Source organism: Neodiprion pinetum, chromosome 3, assembly GCF_021155775.2.
Source record: "Neodiprion pinetum isolate iyNeoPine1 chromosome 3, iyNeoPine1.2, whole genome shotgun sequence".
In the NCBI taxonomy this organism is placed as follows: domain Eukaryota; kingdom Metazoa; phylum Arthropoda; class Insecta; order Hymenoptera; family Diprionidae; genus Neodiprion; species Neodiprion pinetum.
The window spans coordinates 6935007-6958144 of NC_060234.1; the positions used below are offsets into that span (position 1 = coordinate 6935007).

The 23138-nt window shown below is 38.4% G+C and overlaps 2 protein-coding genes across 7 annotated transcripts in view; both read left to right on the forward strand.

Annotated features, from left to right (window-relative positions):
- Positions 1-11898, forward strand: part of LOC124214524 (uncharacterized) — a 106677-nt gene extending 94779 nt beyond the window's left edge. For all 5 annotated transcript variants that reach the window (XM_046616860.2, XM_046616861.2, XM_069134597.1 and 2 more), the window contains 3 exons: positions 8237-8352; positions 8922-9255; positions 9722-11898. In XM_046616860.2, the coding sequence (XP_046472816.1) occupies positions 8237-8352; positions 8922-9255; positions 9722-9949 (678 nt within the window). In that variant the 3' untranslated portion in view covers positions 9950-11898. The remainder of the gene's footprint in view (positions 1-8236; positions 8353-8921; positions 9256-9721) is intronic.
- A 5120-nt stretch (positions 11899-17018) lies between these two features.
- Positions 17019-22826, forward strand: LOC124214523 (lysosomal acid glucosylceramidase-like). 2 transcript variants are annotated; one of them, XM_046616857.1, is made up of 8 exons: positions 17019-17168; positions 19419-19542; positions 19683-20004; positions 20418-20680; positions 20904-21335; positions 21444-21523; positions 21890-22167; positions 22549-22826. In XM_046616857.1, exons 2-8 carry the CDS (start codon positions 19500-19502, stop codon positions 22646-22648), a joined length of 1518 nt encoding a protein of 505 aa, XP_046472813.1. In that variant the 5' UTR covers positions 17019-17168; positions 19419-19499; the 3' UTR covers positions 22649-22826. The 2 variants fall into 2 exon arrangements, with proteins under 2 accessions (XP_046472813.1, XP_046472814.1); XM_046616858.1 differs by having other exon boundaries at positions 17029-17168; positions 19462-19542.
- Positions 22827-23138: the final 312 nt, after the last annotated feature.

Sequence of the window (23138 nt, forward strand, 5' to 3'; positions counted from 1 at the left end):
GCAGAATGTCTGTGATTTATGGAATGCGATCAATTAACTTAATTATTATCATCGGACCGAATGTAAAACGTGTCCCGATATCACGTGAATTTAGTTCACGCGTCGTTACTTCGTCACCTTGCTTATATTGTACACGTACAGGTATACATACATAACAATAACAATAACAATTCACTAGACAACCCGTGTATCTCCTAATTGGCGCAAAGTATCGAAGTAGGTCGTATAATTGAAATCGTTACGTCACAGAGCCAGATGAGCCTGATAACAACTTTTCTTATCTAGACCATTGGTCTAAGGCGTATAACAATAGTAGACGGTGATACAATCCAACGGTATCCAAAACTATCCCCCGACAATGAAGAGAAAATCGAACGTAAACGCTTCGTTGAAATAAAACGGGTAAGCTAAATCTCAAAATTTCGATTTTTAATCACTCGAATTTGATCAGATCGGCATCTCACTCACTCGAGTTTTATTTTTAGTACCAGTTGATGAGTCGCGTGAGAAAGAATTTTATCACCTCTATGCTCGGTTCTACATACGAATAGGTATGCGACTTATCCACTATATACATACGTATAAGATTATGTACCGATCACTTTTTTTTTTTATTTATTTATTTATTTTTTTTCATTTCAAATAACAAGAAACGTTGAATCTTATCGGATGGAAATTTTTTACCACGCGTCAAACAGTCTCGCGTTTTTTTATTGCATAATCTGCGCGGTTACACTACAATGGAATAAACACACCAAGGACAATTGCGAATCGCGCACCATGTGGGCGTTATATTAAATCAATTATCTGCCAGCCTGCACTGAGAGAAATTTTTAATTCCGGTCACCGCTCAGTCCTTAAATATTTTCATCTTCTACCACAATTGAAGAATATAGTTCTAGGTACAAAATGAAAATTAGTTTTGTAGCTGTTAACAGGAAGTCTAGTATCCGTTACTATTCCTTCTCATTACGATCGCTGTTACTAGATTTTCTTGTAACTGTTGCGAAAATTTAATGCTTGTGCAACAATAAATTGACATTAAAGCCTCGTTTAGCTAAAAAAGTAGAGTATAAACCTCAGAAACAGATTTTGCGTTGCAATTACCCAAAAAAGGGATCCAAATTGTACCTCGTTTTTCGTAATTCCAACAATATTCAAACAGTATTTTTTTTTTTTTTCAACGATACCTGTTTTACTGACTTTTTCTAGTTACTGTAACAAGTGAAATTTTTCTCAGTGTGGCTGCAGATAATATGAATTTCTTTAGGTAATATAAAAAGTCACTTTTCCAAACACTTTGTATGTAATTAATTCATTCGTCGAGCAGCGGTGCAGCAGCTGCGCGATTTCGCGAGGATAAGCGAGGATATTTGCTGTGCGAAGTCCTCGAGGATGCTGCACAGAAGTAAAACGCCGCGTTTCAAACACTCGTCTCAGGCTGTTACGAGGATATTACGATACCTCGATGCCGCTTCGACTAGCACGTGTGTACGTACCTACCTACGCGTAAATGGAGACTCGTTTAATTTCTAATTTCTAACATCTCATTAGGGATTGAAAATTTATATAAATTATTCAACGATATTAGCAACTCGACGACTGCACGGATGCTAATGCCACGGATTACACTTGTCGTCGATTATAATTGGTTTGATTTGTTTACCTGCAGCGGATAATTATATGTCATCATTATACGACGATGCGTTAGACTTTCTTCCTTCTTTCGCTGGGTAATTGTACGAGTCGTCGAATAAAAAGCAAATACCTTTTAAATCATGCATGTTTCCTTAGCCAAATATCGACGAAATAAAAAGTTCCATGTTCAACCAAACCGAGTATGAATGACGAAGATTTCAAAATCGTCAGACTTGGGATCCATTCAACGGTTGATTTTAATCTTCGAAAGGAATGCTTAAAATTTTTCTTTATCGTAGAACGATTTGTCTACTTTTCACTACTTTTGTTCGGTTCGTTTCAATCGTAAATTAGTTCTTAATACACTCACCTTAATCGGATTTTCAATGTACAACAAAATTAGAAAAATTATATCCAACTTACGTTACAAAAGTTATTGAAATATTGTTATCTGTTACAAATTGTTGAGATACAAAATTGCATACCCCTACTTAAAATTGTTTATGTACTCAAAGGATGTTCATTGGATAAAATTCAGTTCTACTAGCTCGATGAAGTTTAATATCGTTTTTCAGCCTTCGTTGCATAATTTTTTGCGAAGGCAAAAAGTTCGTTGACCAAACATTGGCGTCGGTAAATCCGTGTAATAATTTCACGCAGTGTCTGCTAACGACGATAAGCAACGAATCATTCCGAAGGGGATGACAAGCAAAGACGACTTAGGGAAAGCTGCACGGGTACCGATGTGAAAAACCACGCGCGGCTATCTTCGGGGCACTCACGAGTTCGGTAAAACCAAGCACGCATGCGCGTCCGCAAGCACGAAAGCACGCAAGCACGGAACGGCAACGCGACTAAGTAAATGTTGATATATGTCAATCACAACACACGGCGAGAGTTCACTGTCTAAACAGCCTAGAGGCATCGCAGACACCGGCAGAGACGAACGTAGAGAGACAGTCCCATAGGTACGTTTTCCTATACATACGTACAGTGCTACGTACCCGCAACTGAACGACGGAGCTTCAATGCCGCAACTCGGTAATGTTACTATGTAGAAGTACAGACGGTGGTATTCATTGTGTACCGGAGCGGGGAGAAAAAAAAAATCCCTGTTATTACCGACACTTAAAGTGGCACTAAATAGTTACCGCTTGCCATACGTGCGGCTACTGTATATTTATAAATTGTTTGGGTGAAAATTCTTAATTATATTCGAATGGCTCTATACCTGCACAGCAGCTCTTGGATCTAACGTTCGTTCTAATTTTTTACCGTTTTGCTGGATTTCTTTATTTTTTGTTTATTTTTTTTCATTTTGATCTAATACCTTTCCAATATTTCAAGAGACACTTCCTCGATAGATCACCTCTTTGGTCTTCTAGTATTTTCGACGTATTTCATACTCATTACGCAGATCCATGGTTTTGTTTGATCAACTGGAAGGTGTGTTTAGAGACCATTTGATTCACTTGAAAATATGCAAAAAAAATTTCATTGTATTATCTAATTGTGAAGTACAAATCTTAATGATTCGACTCTGACTCTTTTATTTCACGAGTTGATAGACATTACAAACAAATTTATTTTGCAACAAAGTGATCGTAATTTATGAATATTTCAATACTATGATCGTAATGCTATTCGTGATTAGTTACACGACTGTAATTTCGATTATTGAAAAAAATCGTCTAAAACCATGACCAGAAACAGAATTGAAGTTTTCTTCATTCATGATCATTTCACATTCTGTTCAGGTGAGGCCATATTTTTTGTCTATTCAGCAGTTAAAAAGCAACAAATTTGACACCCTACACAAGGATTATAATCGAGAATCGTTTCACGAAGAGAATGAGTTACATGCATCTCTTACAACTAGTTCAATATGCGTTTCCCACTTCTTTTAAGACCGATCTCCAGATCTGATTGTACTGAAACAGTAAGTTGGGCCATGACGCCAGAACAAATTTTGAAACAGATCTTGCCAAAGCAAAGATTTTTGGTAATAAATTTGTGATAAGTGAGACTGCGGACTGAATAATTACATTAAGACGATGATTCTTTGTGGAAAAGACGTTCAAGCAACGAATAAGTTAAACCGTCCGATGGCCTCGCGATCGGGCTGCTATAAAGTTTCGTACTGTCATTAAATCGTTGGCTAATTGCCAATACAGTTTATACGGTGTGCCTTATATTTTACGTGATACTGTAACGCACCCACGCGCCGAACCTCGTCTACCATTCACGGAAGTCTCTGAACGTATCCTCAAAGTTAATGGCTCACAAATAAGATGCCTGAAAATGAGAGACACGTGGTGTTGAAGCGAGCGAGGTGCGAAACGAAGCCCGAAGCATGAGGAACGATCATCGGCGTTGTATCGATGAGGCGAAAGAAATGGATGTCGGGATTTTTTTTATGGTCGTTAGGAATCGCCCTGCTGGAGAATATAATGAGAAGCACATCGGTGACGTCCGATAATGGCGAAGCGAACCAAGTGTTGAAATCGCCTTTACCTTTGGGTTGTTCTTCTTCTTCTTCTTCTTCGTAAGTTCTTCTCTCCTGAACACACAAAGGCTATGCTAATGATACTCCCGGTGCATTGACGGCTTCGTAAATATTGTGGAACTTACCACGTTCTCGACTCACCGTTTTTTAATAATTTTTTTCCGGTGAAAGCCAATCGCTGCTTCTTTGTCGCATGAAATAACCCTTCTGGCCTGGACTGTAAACTCGGGACAATTCCAAATTGCAAAGTATAACCTCAGCAGCGCACGTGCGATTAATACAATTCATAAACGAAGCCAGTTTCACTGCTGCAAGCAGAATACGCTGCGTCCCAGGCTAAATCCGATATACCACGTCCCCACTAATTTATGTTCATTACGATAAAAGCCTCGCGATTAGATGAAGATCAAGATCAATCGCAATCTCTCAAGCACCCTTACTAATCTCAATAACATATAATGGTACAACCCTCGATTTTTTTTATTGTCAAGTAGTAAGTGGGCCAAATTTTGTGTTAGCGTAAAACTTTTTCAAGTTTGGAACATGAATGAATCAAATAGTATCGTTTGAAAAATTATGGAACAAACAGGGCTTGCCAGTCTCATTATTCTGAATTTCAACTTTAATTGGACTCTGTTACAATAAAATAAATAATTGGAATCATAGGGGCTATTCACAAAATGGAGCTACACAGCTTATGGACAGCCCAATATTATATACTGACGTTTCGTGAACATACACTCTATAATTATCGAGACATAATGTTTTATAACTGTAGGTATCAAATCATTTTGAGGTTATCACGTTATTTTCGTATCTTTTGAAACAAAATCGTTGAGGTTGATTGTTAAAATCTTTTCGAAAATGCAGCGTAAAGACTGGGGTAAGGTCAGGGTATATTTGTTTCCCTTTGCGATGAATCGAGAAACATATTTTCAATAACATTCAAAAAGCGTGGACATCTAGACAAAATCAGCATGGAAGTCGTAAAAATCCATAGAAAAACCATCACGTCCCCGTAATACGAGTGCCGAGATTCCAACGTGCGTCGCAAATTGGCGATATCGAACTTCAGAATCAGAATCGATGTCTGAATACCAGCCGCGCTCCAGTTTCTTCGATGGACATATTCCCGGCGGATCAGTAGATGATCGGAGAACGAGCTGCTTGACGACTCGTTCTGCCCCGTCGAGATCGTTGAGGACTAGGAAAGCACATTCCTGTCTAATCGACGACAAGCTCCGGGAAGTGGTGCATGGTTGTATAAGTGCATGTGGTACCTCGGCTCTCTCTTTCTCTCTCTCTCTCTCTCTCTCTGTTTCTCTCTCGAGGAGCGACATATTTGCATTTCACGCGGGGTCCCGATATCGACTGCGCCAGGTTCCTCCTTGCTTCGACCTTCAGCACCTCTTGGTAACCCCAATCAGATCATGTCTTCGACAGTCCGCGAGTCATTGGGCTTCAAGAAATGACGGCCAGTTGATCAGGGACTTTTTTCTTTCGGCGATTGGTTTTTCATTAAAAACCGTAATGCGTGATAGTTCGCAAGTTATAATACATGGAAGTCCATTTCGAGAAGTACTTAGAGTACTTTTGAAGCATCGAAAATTGATTTTTGATGCACTTTGAAGACAAAAAGTAATGTTGACGATTCGAAAAGCAGTAACATGAACGAAAGAGTTTCTACCATTTCATGTTCTCCAATCGCAATCCAGTGTCTGTCGAATAACGGAGAACGGCGTTGAACGGTGAAAGGTATGATGTGCACCCGTAGGATTAAAGAGAGCCACAAAATATATGTGTAATCACATTTCTCAGCTGAGCGAATGAATGTCACTGAAAGTCGGCGTGCTCGTTTGAAATACAAGCCGTAGAAAAGTCGTCAATTAAGTTTCATTGCCTGCTCGAACTCTCTGCGTTGGTATCAATCGCCAAGAGTTCTCGGAGCGTTAACGTTACGAAATGTCAAACCGCATGCCCGATGTCCGATACGAAGTATTGAACGTGGAAGCTCATTAATAAGAATAAGCCCACTTCGTCTCAAGCATCGTTGAACATATTTCGTTTTGCGAGTTGCCGAGTTTCCTGGTTCCGTTCAACAACTGAACTCTGATCGGTGCCATTTCAGATAACAACGTCTATTCTATGCTAGGTCCTCGAGATACGCCGATCACATGTCTGTGTTAAGCCTTAACCGTCTGGATAACGTCAAATTTTGCCCACATTACGAAAGCTGACATATGTGTGCTGCGCGAATAATTGCATCGAGAAAATCTAACATAGCGTGAAAATCATTGACAAGTACGTGCGAACCTGTTACCAGCGTTCATCAAGTCCCGATAACGACCTCATCATCCATCACCGCAGTTATGATCTTCTTGTGCCATCAGGCCTCGGTGCTTTTGCACCGATTTACATGTGACGGATGAAGTCGTTGCGAGATATTTCGTCACATCCCACGAAGGAAATCCTATTTCCACACTTATTCACATGTCGAAAGCGAGAAGATAGGATCCCATTTGCAGACTGATGAGCAAATGATGAATTCTGGGTAATTATTCGAATGTCAGATCACATCGAGGATAAAATTTTGCCTACGCATGCACGTGGCGAGCAAAGGATTTCGATCATATAAATTGACGTTATTTGCGATGACATGATATACTAATGAGTCTCGGCTCAGTCCATTATCGACAGTTTGGAATCGTACCTGTCGGCGTGTTCTCGATTCTCTTCACACCCGTAAGCTGATTACATGCAAGAAGTGTCCAGCAGCTCGATGTGTGGTCGCTTCGAATGATCGCGGACATCGCGCGACCATAGATATAATATATCTATGGAATGACTCGCAGGATTGAAAGAACAAGCGGGAAGATTTCCATCTTTTGACTTATTGATGAATTGTTTTGTGAATTTTACTGACAATGAGCCTGAAACTGTTATCAGCTATATCCAGCATACACAGTGTTACTTGAAAATGAAATGCATATATCCTGAATTCAGGTAGAGGGACCCAATCTACCTAATACGGTTTTATACTGCCCGTGGCCCACGGACATGGTCCATACATTATCGCCATCTGAAATGAATTAAGTATCGCTTATAGTGCATTCCAAGACCTTTGGGCCACAGTCCAGACTACCGTAGAGCGTTTCTATGCATTCTAGGCAGTAAAATTGATCTCTTGGCCAGGACTCAGGATTGGTTCGTCGGGCATTGAATGCAGCGTGTCGAGGTCCGGTGTCCGAGGCAGCTGCATGTATAAGGCACCGTTCGTGAGATTCGGTTGAATATACAAAGGACACCAAGTTCGGAGAAGTAGCGATACGAGATAACGGTTCATGATACTTAATTAAGTCATCCCGCGGTTGGGTGTTCGTGTAATTAACGGCATCTAAGTGCACACTGCCACCGAGGTGGTATTCAAATTAAACAGATCAACATGACCACACAACGAGATCTTGGAACCTTACGTTACTTTTGTCCCGGTTCTATGCCCGATACGTAACCTCTGTTCAACCGGTCCCATGGTACTGTGCATTGTCCCGTGGAAATTGAGAAAGAAAAAAGTAGAAATGAATTCGCTTGTGAACCTATTTTCAAGACATCAACAGACTTTCAATAATTTTTCAAAATTTTCTCAGTCGACTGTTGTAAAAGTGTAGATATCTTCGACAACCTAAAAATAGTATTTCATAATCTTGATGCTTTTAAATTTGATCTGTCAAGCATTTGTCAATGTCACGACAGCTTTTTACTGGTATGGTACGACTAAAAAATCCTTTTAAAAAAACTGGAGAGGGTGGGAAAAATTATTTAACGGCAGAACGGTACTTGAATTAATCACTTCGCCCAACTGGTTGGCAGATACAAGCATCATTACAAGCATACATGCACATTTTATCCGTATCTGCTTGCGCACCACACTTGCTGGTTCAGCTCGTAACTCTGTTGGGCTAAGCGTATGAGTAATGCGGTGTCTCGCGGCTGCACCTCCTTTCGCAAAGCATTTGACCAACGTTCTTATATTCCAGGCATGTTTGCCTTACGAATAACTTGTTAACATTTCGTGGATCGTTCTTCATGTTGCAGGTGGTTTGGGTGACCGCAGTCCTGTGTCCGTGGCTTGTTGCCGCGAATAACCTGACTTCTTCCTTCACGTCACGTCGGCCCAGGGATCATCCGTTCAGAGGACACATCTCTGCCTGGTGCGGATTTATTTAGTATCTACTTATTTTTATTCCTGGTTAGCATTATACTTGCCTGAGTAGCGATCGTGCGTTCCCAAACACAAAAAATAACCGTATGTTGAACAGTTCAATAGGGACCAAGAATAACCTGGAAATCAACGACGACAGAAAATGTGCCGTAAAATATGTAATCAAAGACAATAGTAATACGTGAAAAAGTCAATAAAATATGAGTTTCAGTCATGCACAGTGAATAGCATAAAGGATTTTGCTGCTTGTGATGACTTCCATTCGAATTGTAATATTTGATAGTTGTACTACTTTGCATGATGCATCACCATATGACAGTTTATATGCTGTAATGTAGTAAGCGCCTACTAATCCACGACTTTGTTCAAATTTCAAATTTTAGTGCACCATAATTACTTGGCAATGACTTTAGAGTATATATGTTACCTGGGAGTTGGAATTGGATTTAGTTACGATTTAACAATCCTTCAACAAAGTTCCCATATGTACCCATTTTATGTTCGAAAAAAAAAAACTGTTGGAAACACTTAATCTCATTTGATATGATGGTTCGGCAGGAACGTGCCGTTGGATGAAACGTCGAACAAGCGAATGACGTATCGTGAGATGCAGAAGATGCTGCGCCGAGAGGCTGGTGACGAAGGTAACCCGGTCGACTGCTGCCCAACCGATGCAGAGATGTCGGAACCGCTGGGTGGAACGAACCGGGATAACATGTACGTCGACCTCTACCGGGACGGAGAGAACAAGCAACGATTTTATGAATACTCTTGCAAAAAGGAGGTCCTCGACAAACCGTGCAGGTTCATCGACCGGAAGCTCAAAAGCCAATCTCGATGCGTACAAAAGTTCTCCTACACCTACGCTATCATTAAAACCCTCGATCACAAGGTTCGTTTCAGTTCCTCAACCTCCTGATATGAAAATAAGAAAATGTATCTCAGCTAAGCGCCTTTCGTTATGCCGAAACGGTGGTAATTTCCAAGTTATCATTACGGTTTGGACATTGTGACATAGTGTTAAGAATCCTTACGGGAGATGTATTTATATGGAGATTCCATCCGGGTTTGCGGTTCTAGACTTTTCAATGTAGATTTTAATAACTATTCTGTGGTGAAATTATGAAAATTTCTATTTCGATACGTATGGGAAATTCATCACAATTTCATAATTTTTATGCGGCTTCAAATATTTTTATGCGGCTTCAAATATTTTTATGGGAAATCCATGGTGTTTTGGGATTTTTTCATGGGAAATCCATGGTGTTTCGGGATTTTTTATGGGAAATTAATGGTGTTTTGGTAATTTTTATCAAAATTCCAAGGTGGTACAGAAAATAATTTTCTTCGGTTTGCAGGGTGGTTTGGGCGAGCACAGGCACCACCACGGACACCAGATACTGGCGGTCCCCGGAACTATAGCCGGGGGTTCTGGGTGGGCATTGGACTACATCAAAGTCCGAAGCGGATGCAGCTGCGAGGTTTCGCCAAAGCCCAAGAAGCAGAAAGCCTCGGCGACGAAGGCTAAAAGGGCGAGAAGCAAACAGCGACAGCCAAGAGACAACGATCCGGACTTTGAAGCCTGATTCACGCTTATCTGTTATAAATTCATATTAGAAATTCCGTAAATATTTGCCCTGGAATTTCCAATTTGTCCAGAAAAACTTAAAGGTTGTTTCCCGATGTGAACATGTTGCAGGGAATTCGGGCAAGAGTCAACCTGCGGAGTGAGAAATACGTCTTCTTATATCTTAGACATACGCGAAGTTTGTCACTTAGTTGTTACAGGACCGCAGCCTATGAAATCGCTTAACAAGCTTTCCAATTTTTCCGCACGGAAGTAAAACCTTGGCATGGTGACGACGACCTTATTATCATTGACCTACCATTATCTGGACCAATTGTTTTCGGCCTCATACCCGCACACACGTGCGTCAAACAAAACTCATGTAATCATCGTATTTATTGTCAGAACTTTTACATATTAATACGTCAACATTTATATGATAGAGAAAAATAAGTGGCGGGAGAAGAATTTTTTACAAGAATTCTAGTTGACAGCCAATTTATTGTGGCTTTCAACTACGATATCGTGATTTTCTTCTTCGGTTTAGAGTCCCAATATACATCGATTTATCGATACACCGAAGTTCACTTTCGCTCGACTCCCTGTGGTCAGCTTAGGATCTGACTGATTGTTGGCTTTATTCGATAACGTGCAAAGAGTTTTCATATTTTAAACGTAGTGACAAAAATTTCAAAAGCGCTTCGTGACTCTCTTATCGCTTATAGGTGTAAATCGATATGGCAAAAATGTGGTTTATCACTCCGAATTTATCCAAATGAAACGTTAATGGATTTTTGAGATATTGAAATACAAGACCCTGCTCACCTTTTTGGTACTTATCAGCGCGACATTTCAGTGTGAGTCGGGATCAGTGAACCGAGGGGATATTCAATAAAACAAAAAGAAAAGTCTCGAGACCACTTTACACTAATAATTTAACTTTACGACGTTTAGGTTATAGTTTTTATATGCGGCCAGTTCTTATTAATTCTTGTATATGAAAATTTGTACCTATATTTGATTACTTCATGTATGATTAGATTTCTTCATAATTATCATAAGATTTACGCGCGCAGTTATGCCGCGCGTCAGTATTCTAAGTAATATCTGATTGTTTGATGGATCTGGGCGTATTCTGGGATGTAAATATATCCCGGATACAAATAAGAGAAGTAAAAATGTTAAGAAAAAAAATATTATTAAAATTTTTATTTTTTTTTTTTAGCTCTACTAGAAAATATTTAATGAAATTGTCTATTGAATAGATTAACTAATTATATATGTATGTGTATATATATGCATATATACATATGTATAATATCGCGATACTTGTGAACTGACTAGAAAATGTACGTGGTGTGCCAATTATGACGCCATATCTTTGAGCAATCTGGTGTGATTGAAATTTAAAAATTGTGTTCGGGATTTTTTTTTCTCGCTCTTCTATTTCGAATTGTTTTGTTCTCTTCGATAGTAGATTATTATACATAGGTATGAAAAATTTGTTTAATTTCATTTCCGATAAGATCCTATCTACCGTCGACAAAATAATGAAAGACACTATCGCCGTAAATTCTTATTAGATAACATTGAAAATATCATTGGCATACCGATATTGAGAGTAACATTGATTGAAAAGTAAAGTCTTGTCAAACTCGATGATCATATAATATAGTGATTTTCGATCGATTTCTGTAATGAGTAAGAATGAATTTCTCAAAGATGCAACAGTCGTTGGCTACTACACCATGTACAACATCATGTTGTATTTATGAATATGTGTTAAAATGTATCTAAAATGAAAATACGATTTATTAACGTAATTGAATCATTAATTACTATAAATATTCTCACCCAATGCAATTATCGAGAGAGACTCGGTAGCAACATTAACTTTTATTAATTTCCGTGTATTATACAACACTTGGCCTCCAGAGACTAAACGCAGCTCTCTGTACATCCGTGTAAACATTGTACATAAACACTATTAATACAAATGTGAAATATTATTTCGTTTCAAATGCTTCATTCCCATTTACCTCATACGTATATTTGTCATGAAACGTTTAAGTTCACTAATTTTCAAAACTTATTCAAATAATAATTCTTCCTCTATCGCTGAATGAAAGTTCCGAGTATTCGAACAGATATTTATTAATGAAATGTCCAAGTGTGCTCAAATAATTTCATCGTGAATTTTTTTTTTTTTTTTGTCACTCAAATTTTGAAGAAAGAGTTGTCTTCGTATTGCGAACTAGATACGTAACGTTTAAAAAACAAAATGTGGATATCTGAACCAATTTTTTAGGATGCTAAAAACTATACTTCTATTAAACTGAAAAAGCACCAGAATTTTTAGGCAAGAAAGTATATTCTATCGAATTTTTTGCAGTGACATTTTCAAAGAACGCTGAGGTTTCAAAACAGGTTATCCATCGTTATTTGAAATAATTTTTTTTTCCCAGTAAAGCGCTTTTCGACAAAATTTTATTCTCTTATTTATTTTTGTGGCTCAATCGGGTTGTATCGAAAAAATCAAATAACTACACAGAATTTTCTCAATTTTCAGTGAAGTGAATATTAATTAGTACTTTCGCCATCTACTGGAGATGGCTCGCATTATATAAGTCGAGAATATCTTCAGATAGGAGACTGCTACTTACCATTATCTGAATTATCGACTGCTGCACATTCGACTATGCATTGAGGATGAACAGGATTCGCATGATAACATAATTAGTCAATATCTGTAGCTTCGTTACCAACAAACGTGGGATATGAACAGTTAATTGTACGTTTAGGTAGTGCACGATATCGAAGAGAAGGAAGGACTGACTTATCTGATTCCGTCCGTGACGTGTCAGTTGAGAGAAAAAAAAATCAAAAATTCTGAAACAGGGAAAAAGTAGAACCAGAACAATAAGAAAACAATCCGATTCGGCTGGAATGCTATGTACAGTACGTTCATCTTTAGTCAACGTCCGTCTTGCTTTATTTGATCAAACAGCACCGTTATTATTTGACTGTCGTAGAATACCAGCTGTTGAAATATTGAATGTCTTATGCAGCTATATTGATTAGTTGAAAAAAGACACGGATCGAGTTACAAGCAAACGCAGATTATGAATAAAGACATAGGGGAGACTGGTACAAAGTGTTCCTCTCGACAATAAAATAACATTATTGTAAAGTTGAGGAACTTGGGTTTTTCTTTTTCATTAATGTGTATTGAAACTATGGCGCCTTTTCTACAACTGCTGGAATAAAATATTTGAGTGAAGCTGCTTCCAATATTTCAAAAAAATAATATTGCCAAGCACTAGAAAAGGATTATTTTATACACACCTGTGTGTGAAATGATCCCCATTGCGAAGGATCGACAATAACGCAAAATGGTTACGTGTACCTCGTTTTGCGTAATTCCACCAATATTCAAACAGTTTGTTATACCGTAACCTATTTTACTGAATTTTTTTAGTTACTATAACAAATGAAATTTCTCTGTGCACGATGCTAGCACGCCCTGATGACTACTCATAGTCGTTGACGGAAGAATATAAACACAGTTGCTGTTATGGACTTTGGTGTGACAACTGATAATCGTCGTGCGCTTGCACCCCTTGAGATGTTCCAACGGTAGAGTTGAGAACTGCAGAACATCAAAGAGTTACCGATTTCGACATGATGCTGGCTGCATTCACTTTCCGAGTAACACAGTCTTTGAAATGGTAAGCCCATGCCAATACTTGGCCTGTGTGTAGTGTCTGCGAGACCAAAAGGTATACATGTACATGCGGTCCATGTACGATATTAATATATATGATCCATTTACGATTAATACGTGATGCACCCTGTGAATTTTATACGTTTCCAAGAGACAAACTAGATTACCTACAATAATACGTCTATAATATGAAAATAGAAGAATTATTCATTTCGAATTGCGATTCTATTCGAAACGCGCTCGATGTATTCCATAACATTAATATTCATAAATATTCCACCAACCATTTCATTTGCTCTCGATCCTGAATTTTCATAGGCATAGAATCGAAACGCTGTTTTAGCTAGTCGCAAGTAAAGTATCTACGTTGGGTAGAGGAGTAGAATTGTTTTTCAAAAAGGATTCGGATGGAAAAAAATTCAAAGTAACTATGATACATAACGCATGCGCTAATTTTGATCGAGATCAAATGGATGCTTCGTATATGAGACAGTATAAGGAGAGATTGAACGAAGCTTCTTAAAACTTCCAGTGTAGTTCAACACACATTTGAAAGGTACGAGCAAAAATTTTCATCATCTAACTGTCGCAGAACGGCAGCGTTATTAGCTGACCCATTAACTGAAGAATATATCTTTAGTCAATGGCTGACCATCGAAGGGCCTAGCCGCTTGGGTCTGGAATCGGAAGGAACGATAAAGTCTGAAATATGAAAACAAGAACCATAATACATCATCATACATCATACATACATAGTATTAATGTTCGAAACCCTATTTTGGATGTCGGATGGTCAGAAAGTGACGTAACCAATCTAAAATCAGCTAGCCGAATTCCTCAGTCTGGAAGCAATCGCGCACTAGAGCGGACGTATGAGAATCGCGCTCCACAGATTTCGAGTTCCGGGTTATCTACTTCCTAGATCCTGCGCTCCGGGTCCGCTTCCTGATGCAACTCGACTTCAGGGACAAGCGCTCCGGGTCCGCTACCTGGCTAAACTCGACTTCCAGGACAAGCGCTTCGTAGTTTCTGCTCTCCAGGTCCGCTACCGGGTGAAACTCGACTTCAGGGACAAGCGTTTTGTGATTCCTGCGCTCCAGGTCCTCTACCTGGTGAAATTCAACCTCCAGGACAAACGCTTCGTAGTTCCTGCACTTCAGGTCTGCTACCTGGTGAAACTCGACTTCTAGGACAAGCGCTCCGTAGTTTCTGCGCTCCAGGTCCGCTACCGGGTGAAACTCGACTCCGGGGACAACCGCTCCGTAGTTCCTGCGCTCCAAGTCCGCAACCTGGTGAAACTCAACCTCCAGGACAAGCGCACCGTAGTACCTGCGCTCCAGGTACGGTACCTGGTGAAACTCGACTTCCAGGACAAGTGCTCTATAGTTCTGGCCGTCCAGGTCCTTGACCTAGTGACTTTTTACCTTCAGGACTGATTTTCTGTAGACTTAGCTTTCCAGGTCCTCCACCTGGTGGATCTCGACCTCCAGGCACTCCGTAGTCTTGGCTGTACAGGTCGTTGACTTGGTGACTTTTGATTTTCTGAGGAGGAGGAGGATGAAGAAGAGGAGGAGGAGAACAAGGAGGACCAGAAGGAGGTTTCGAACGAGGAGGACAAGGAAGAGAAGGAGAAGGAGGAAAAGGACGAAGTGGACGAGGAGGACGAGGTGGTCTAAGGTGCTTGCAGGTGGTCGGAGTTGGTAGGAGGTGTTCGGAGATGGTTGGAGGGAGTAGGAGGTATTTGGTGGTGGTTGGATGTGATCGGAGGTGGTTGAGGAGGCCGAGGACGACGAGGAGGACGAAGGTGGTCGGATATGGGAAGAGGTGGTTGAGGTGGTAGTTGGGGTGGTTGTCGGTGGACGCGGTTACGCGTCTTCTCACGGGGATGATCGACATTTCTAAGTCGCAGTCGACAAGTAGTCTTACGTACTCACTTTGTACCGACTCAATCTCAAGCTTCCATACCGACACTACTTTATGCCGAAAACTGGTCAGAAAAATTTATCCAAGGGTATTTGTCTTTATATTTTTCAGTCAACGTCATAGTGGTCGCACTCGGTGAGTATAGCGTGCGGCCACCGTGAGTGCAAGCTGATGAAGTTGTATTTACCGTAATGCTTGTCGATAATGTAGAACTTGGCCTTATCACAAAGTCCCATAAAGGTAGCTACTAGGTCTTTATAAATCTTCAATCAACGATCTTTTAACACATTATATTTTTCCAAGATTAAGACAGCCGTCGTGTTAAATATATATAATTCCGAAATTACATAATATTGATTCTTGTTTCCTATATGTAATGATACAATGTATATCATTTCTAATAATGTTTTTAATTCTATACCTTCCGGATTGGTTTCAAACTTACAAATGATGTGCAACAGAAAATGCAACGCAGTATAATGTATATTTCCATAGCCTTTTGTACGTAAGCTTTGCAACCTCCTCCATTATTTCTTAATATAGGCGATTGTTACTCCAATGTTCATGCGGATGAAAATTACATTTTTTCGACTGGGATTTGTAACAAAACATTGAAGAATCGTGAATTTAGATACCATGCTATTCAATTTCATTTCATGCGACACATATTGTCAATAATTTTTGGAGTCTTCTCACATTTGTATGTCGTCACGCGCGTGACGACTCAAAGTGCGACGCATATGAGAACATTTGTCGCATAGTGATATTACATTGTTTAATATTCTGTGACAAAAATTAAGATAGCTAGCAGTAAAATTTCACACGATCCGAAATAAATTTCATGTTTGTTTCATACGGATATAAGTGCATACGTACGTATGTGTGAAATTTGTTCCTGCAGGTAGTTTAGAAATAAAATATACGAAAATATACGTGTTGAAACTTTATTTATATTTGTAAAAATCTATGCTTGTATAATAAAATTTGAACGAACTCAAATAGATTTGATATTCAAACTTTTGGGGCAATTTGCTCTACAAACTAGTCACGATTTATATGCCTGTTCAATTTGGATCACATTTACACAGTGAAAATAAACAAGAATATTTGAAATATAGTAAATATTTGCCAACGAAATGTGGTGAAAGAATTGCTGTATCGTTTTGCCAAAATATGATATGATTCAAGAAAAAGTGAATATGAGAATAGCAATTTGCGAGAATCATAAAAATGTTTCTTGCCGATTGTGAGTGAGAAATGGCCAGATCAACAGTTTTTGTTGCTGTTATTCTTGTGTATTCATATCCGAGGTATGATCGTTTGGTAATAATATCGTCCACATGACGGTTGTAGGCATTTGATCATTTGTTTCCTCATCAACAATATGTATGCAGCATTAAGTAAAAACACAATTGCGCATGGAGAGAAAATGTATGAAAAGCTGGCGCGGCAGAGACAGACGCACAGTGCAAGTTGAACTTACTAGATCACTCAGTCAGTATTGCACACTAGTTTTATTCCAGGTGCATTTGAAGCGCTCGTCGTGGAATAAAAAGCAGCCGTCGAGTTGACGAGAATAGTGCTAGGAAAGGTAAGGTTGATAAACGAAAAATCAATTTTCAAAATAAAAAAAATGAACGTAATTGGGACTTCTGAGACTGTGTGCAAATGTCGAGGGTATTTTTAATCTGAAATTTTAAGGGGTTAGGTGGGTTTCAAAAGCTCAAAATAGGTACATTTTTATGAATTTTTTTTTACTTAATTAACAGAATATTTCACTCCATCAATTTAACACATAAAAGATACATATTTTATAAGTAGTTTGTGAAATTTTCATTGAAAAATATTGAAAATTAAGGCGTGGACACGTCGTCTGCTATGACCCCACAAAAAAAAGTTCTCTCGGCGTAGTCAGGATAACTCATGACAGATTCATCTGAAATGCAAAAACTAAAAATTTTCTGTTAGTAGATGTTTAAAACTCGTACTTGGACGAAGGAAAAAAAAAAAAAAAAAAAAATTACATTTTTGGCGGCGTTGAAAACAAAAAACCCTTATTTTGAGTAAAATTTGCACCCTTCATGGCCTTGAAAAATTACTTGGAATAGAAAAAAAAAATTCCTTCGTTCAAGCACGAGATAATGTTATTTTGAAGAAGTGTGCAAAATTTGAAAGAGATCGGTTCATAAGTTTTCGAGAAATCGTGACTACCGATTTCAAAAATGTAGTTTCGAGAAAAACGCGATTGAAGATTTACATTCAAATAACATGTAAATAATCGTACTTACACCGTATAATGATGCAAACCCACGTTTTTTCCACGTGCCATCACCTGACGCGGTAACATCTGTCGTATCTTCAACATTATTTTCATCACACGTTAATTTTTTTTCTTGATTTGCAGCAGACAACAAAATTGATTCGGCAACAGTTATGACGCACTCATGTATTTTATCAACATAAAAATTGTACGTTGATGCATTCAAGAATGAGGAACTTATATCCATCAAACCACAGAATTTTTTACTTCCGGCAAGTCCTAAGCCTAGTATTCGCATCACAAAAATAAACGAACAATAGCTAAGCAGCTGCCTCGATATATCTGCCTCCATATACCTGCGTCACGCTCGGTTATAGCCTGATGGGTGAAACATCCAAAGGCTATATCTCTTAGAATATGACTCGGATCGTTTTAAAATTTTAAAGGAATATTCTCAACATATTCAATTATAAGATAAGCAAAAAAAAAAATTCGATTTTTTGAAATTTTGAAACCCACCTAACCCCTTAAATAACAGACTATTTTCGAACTATTCTCCGGAAACACAATCGTATAACATTATAAGTTGCTACGCATACGAAAGCTAAAAATTTTGTAAGAACTATTTTTTAACTGTGAATTGTTATAGTTAATGTGCCATAAAGACCGACGCAGAAGCTTTTTTTTAATATTCTTTGCTTGAATTTTCCATAACGTTGTCAAAATATGGGAAAAAATTAGTTGGCAACTTAACTTGAGAATCGCGGGTTAAATTTGCTAAAAATACACTTATACAAAAACAGTGAAATTCTTGAATGACCAAATGATTTTTTTGGGTTTCAAAAACTGGAAAATTGAAAAAATTTGATTTTTGACGAAAAACACTAATTTTTTTCTGTTGAAAATGTTGCAATCAAGAATCAATCCAAGCTATTTCGAAAAACATAGTGTTTTTTTTTGTGCTAGCGAAGACTCTGTTGTCACTGTTCTACTGTGTGTCGTTAATTGCATCGTTACATTCCTACGAATTTCAAATAGACGCAATATGCTACATTGCAAAAATCAATATTGCGAACGAAAGCTTCGCGACAATATGGTTACAATTTTTTATTTGTATTGCAACAAGTGTAATAGAAAGCGCGCAAAGAACGTGAATATTATCCTCTTGTGAACACTTGAAATAATATTTGATATCGTTTGCAGTTCAGTTGACAGAGTTCATCTACGACTGAAAAGGCAAACTTTCCATCCAAAATATAAATAGTGTGGATTGTTTATTATTCTGCAATGATTCATGCACGTTTGTGCAATGTTATGTAGGTTGTCTCATTAGACTATATTTTGATGTTTGCTAGTAGTTGAGACGTTGAACTTTGGTTAACTGATCAGTGCTTTCCCAGGTGGCACACTTTTCGCAATGTCGATTATTAGTTTACTGCTAGTTGAAGTCAAAATGAAAAAAATTATTACACTGCAACCGTCACATGTCGGAACTCTACTTTTCATTAATCTAAGAGTTCTTATTAACGTTATCGCTCATGCATAATAACTAACATTGCAAATAATTATTACTGCCCGCAGTTACAGAAGACAAATTGATTCCAAAAAATACAAATTTTCGCAGTAAATCTATTGCACTGAGTAATTGATCAAAGAAAAGTCATGCGACGTTGCATCTTGTTCCTGGCCACGTGGATATGCGCAGGTAAATTTTGAACCCAATTCGTTGAATCGGACAATTATTTGACATTGATTTCCATGTGATTCCACCCAGTGGCGAATAATTTTTAGTATATAAGGCATTCAGAGAAGTACGCACCTACAATTGAATATTGAAATTTGCAGTAGGAAGTCATCCTTGTGTACATCGCGATTTTGGAAACAATGGAACAGTCTGTGTATGCAATGCTACCTATTGCGACAGCACTCCGGTACCCGAGGTTCCGGACGTTGGTTTCTATATCCGATATACGTCGTCTAAAGACGGCTTGAGGTTTTCCAAGACCGATGGCGTTTTTAGCAAAGAAGTGCCTACTCATTCTGACAGTTTCCGACTAGACCCCAGCATCACTTTTCAACCAATTTATGGATTTGGAGGCGGTTTCAGTGACTCAGCGTGCATAAACATAAAAAACTTGAGCTCAGGGGCCCAGGAGAACTTAATGAGGTTTGGTAACAATTGTAACGGAACCCAACAGATGACAGACTAAGACAGACTAAATCAGGCTAAGGCTATAATCTCACGTACTGTACTTATAACCGCATTGTTGCGTGTGTTGAGAGTGACCATGATCAAAATATACGTTTGTTTGAAAATTATTACTTCCATAAATCAACAACATAAGACCAAATACCGAATAGCTACCTATCAGCAACAGTATATTCTTGTTGGGTGTGATATGATTGGACAGTATATGGAGTTAATCACCAGTTATATTACACCGTCAAGAGTTTGGATACGATTCTCACATCGATATTAGCAATTCTTAATTTCCAACCGTAAAAGTATACAGTACCTAAGTCAGAATCGTTCAATATCCGGTTTATTTTGTAATACATTTCGTGATAACGAATTTCTAGAACATACTTCAGTAAGGAAGGTAGTAATTACAATTTTGGACGTATTACGATTGGTGCAACTGACTTTTCCACAAGAGCATATACCTACGATGATCACGACGGAGATGTGCTACTGGAAAAATTCAGTCTAGCACAGGAAGACATACTCTACAAAATACCAGTGATAAAAAGAGCTTTGGAAATTAATCCGGACCTTAAACTTTTTGCGGCAGCGTGGACTGCTCCACCTTGGATGAGGACGAATCACAATTATACAGGTTACGGTGTGTATTGCACAGCTCGTATCATATTTTGATCAACGCAAAATCATCTTTCGTGCTACGTGAATATTTCGTTGAAAATCGTTTCAATCCGTAAGCTTCAAGTCTTCAAATTTTTGAAACGACATAGATCTATTGCAGAATTTGATCCTGTTTAACTACTTTCTTAGCTCATAGCTTCTGTTAAAAAATCTTTGAATTAAACTGCAATTTCTTTGATTGACAGGATTTCTACTAGAAGAATACTATCAGGTTTACGCCAACTATCTTTTAAAGTTTATGGACAAGTATAAAGATCACGGGCTAGAAATGTGGGCTCTGTCAACGGGTAACGAACCTTGGATTGGTACCATAAACATATCTCACTATGGGGCTATGGGCTTCACACCAAAACACATGGGCGAGTGGGTTGCAAATAACCTCGGTCCAACCATTAGCAAATCAAAGCATAACAGAACTCTCATTCTTACTTACGACGACGTAAGATCACACCTGGATTCGTTCATCAATATAATGTTTGAGAACGAATTAGCCAGGAGTTACATAGCGGCCATTGCTATTCATACGTATGAGGACACACTGTATCCCACAGTCCTAGTTGAAAAAATTCACCAAGATTACCCCGACAAGTTCATATTCATGACCGAGATTTCTACGGGTAAGTGATATCACGATTTATGCGTATTACACACTGTAGACATTGCGAATGTGCACAACGATTTATATCAATTCGTAGCACGGCGTAATAGTGTTTTGATTATTGCAGGGGATCCACAACCAGACACTGGACTTGTACCTTTGGGATCTTGGGACTTTGCCGAAGTGTACATAATGGAAATGTTCCAAGTATGTAATTATATTACTGAGTATTTGTTGGCTTAATACACAGTGCAGAATTAATTATGGAAATATTTTCCACGTGATTGCTGTGAACATTCTATCTTGGAAATCAGATATAGTGTTGCGGAACACGTTTATCAATAGATAATACAATATATTAGCTCTGAGTGTAAGGACTCAAAGTTTTACGTAACAAGTAAAACACACATTTGCTCGAAGCAAATGATTTTTATCCGGAAAATGAAATCACCTGTACTCTATAGTTGGAGCCGATCATGAAAGCTTATCTCATTTCGTTTCATAATACTGTAATAATACTTTGTTCATGTCAAGCAATTGATGGTTCGTAATTAAAAAATGTTCATGTTCTAGAATTTTGAAAACTGGGTAGCTGGATGGGTGGACTGGAATCTCGCTGTGAACATGTACGGTGGGCCCAATTATCAAGGCAATTACAAGGATGCTGCAATTATCGTGAACGCGGAAGTCGATGAATTTTACAAACAACCGTTATACTACGCTCTTACACATTTCAGCAAGTTCACACCACCAGGGTCGATAAGGGTAGGACTTGCTCATGGCAATACATCAGTCAAAGCTATGGCTTTCGAAACACCCAAAGAAGAGATGATTCTTCTAATATATAACAAGTAAGGAGAAGTCTCTACACGACTTTCAAAGAAACAGGCACAGTTCGTGAAATTGAAGTTATGATCACTAAAACTTGTTGAGAACTGTACCTAAGATTTTATCTCAAAGACATCATTGCGGAAATTTTGAACTTATATTATACATTTTAATTCAAGTTATAACGACCAATCAAATGTATTTTCACATGCACTAAGAGCTTACGATTGACAGGAAACTGTGGTGCTTATCTCACACTACTCCAGCTGTCCTGCTCAGTCGATAACGATGTAATAATGAGACTAATGATAATTCAGGTTCTCACTTTACGTGGGCACTTTCCATAAGCGATTTCTCACTTGTTCATTGCAGAACTTGTTTTGAAATATAGTTTTTTTTTTCAGTTGCACAACAGACCAAAATGTTGCTATTAATGATCCAAGAAGAGGAAACATCCACTTACATTTGCCACCAAAATCAATTCACACCATTTTGTACAAATGACGCACATGGGAATACTGAATATATGCAGTGTGTAGAGAAATTATAGTGTTCCAACGAAGTATTTCTATTGAAATAACGATTACAAATCGAATGAATTGAGAAATTATACGTCAGCGAATTGCTTCTTCATTATATGTACAACTTATTTGAATAAAACCGTCGTGAATATTTAATCGTGGATCACGTTACCAGTTCGATGATTTCTTTGTACTTGACGTATTAAACTTCTAATTCTCGGTGATTAATAATAGACCGAACGATATAATTAGAAAAACAAAAGATACTGAGTGGTTAGACGTAGAAAAGCTGATTCCATTACATAAGACGTTGACTCATGAATATAAAGGCAGTTGCCGTAATGGGCTTTGGTGTCACAACCGAAAATCGTCTTGCGCTTGCGCCCCCTGAGATGTTCCAACGGTAGAATTGAGAACTTATTGCAGAACATCAAAGAGTTACCGATTTCCACATGATGCTGGCTGCATCCACC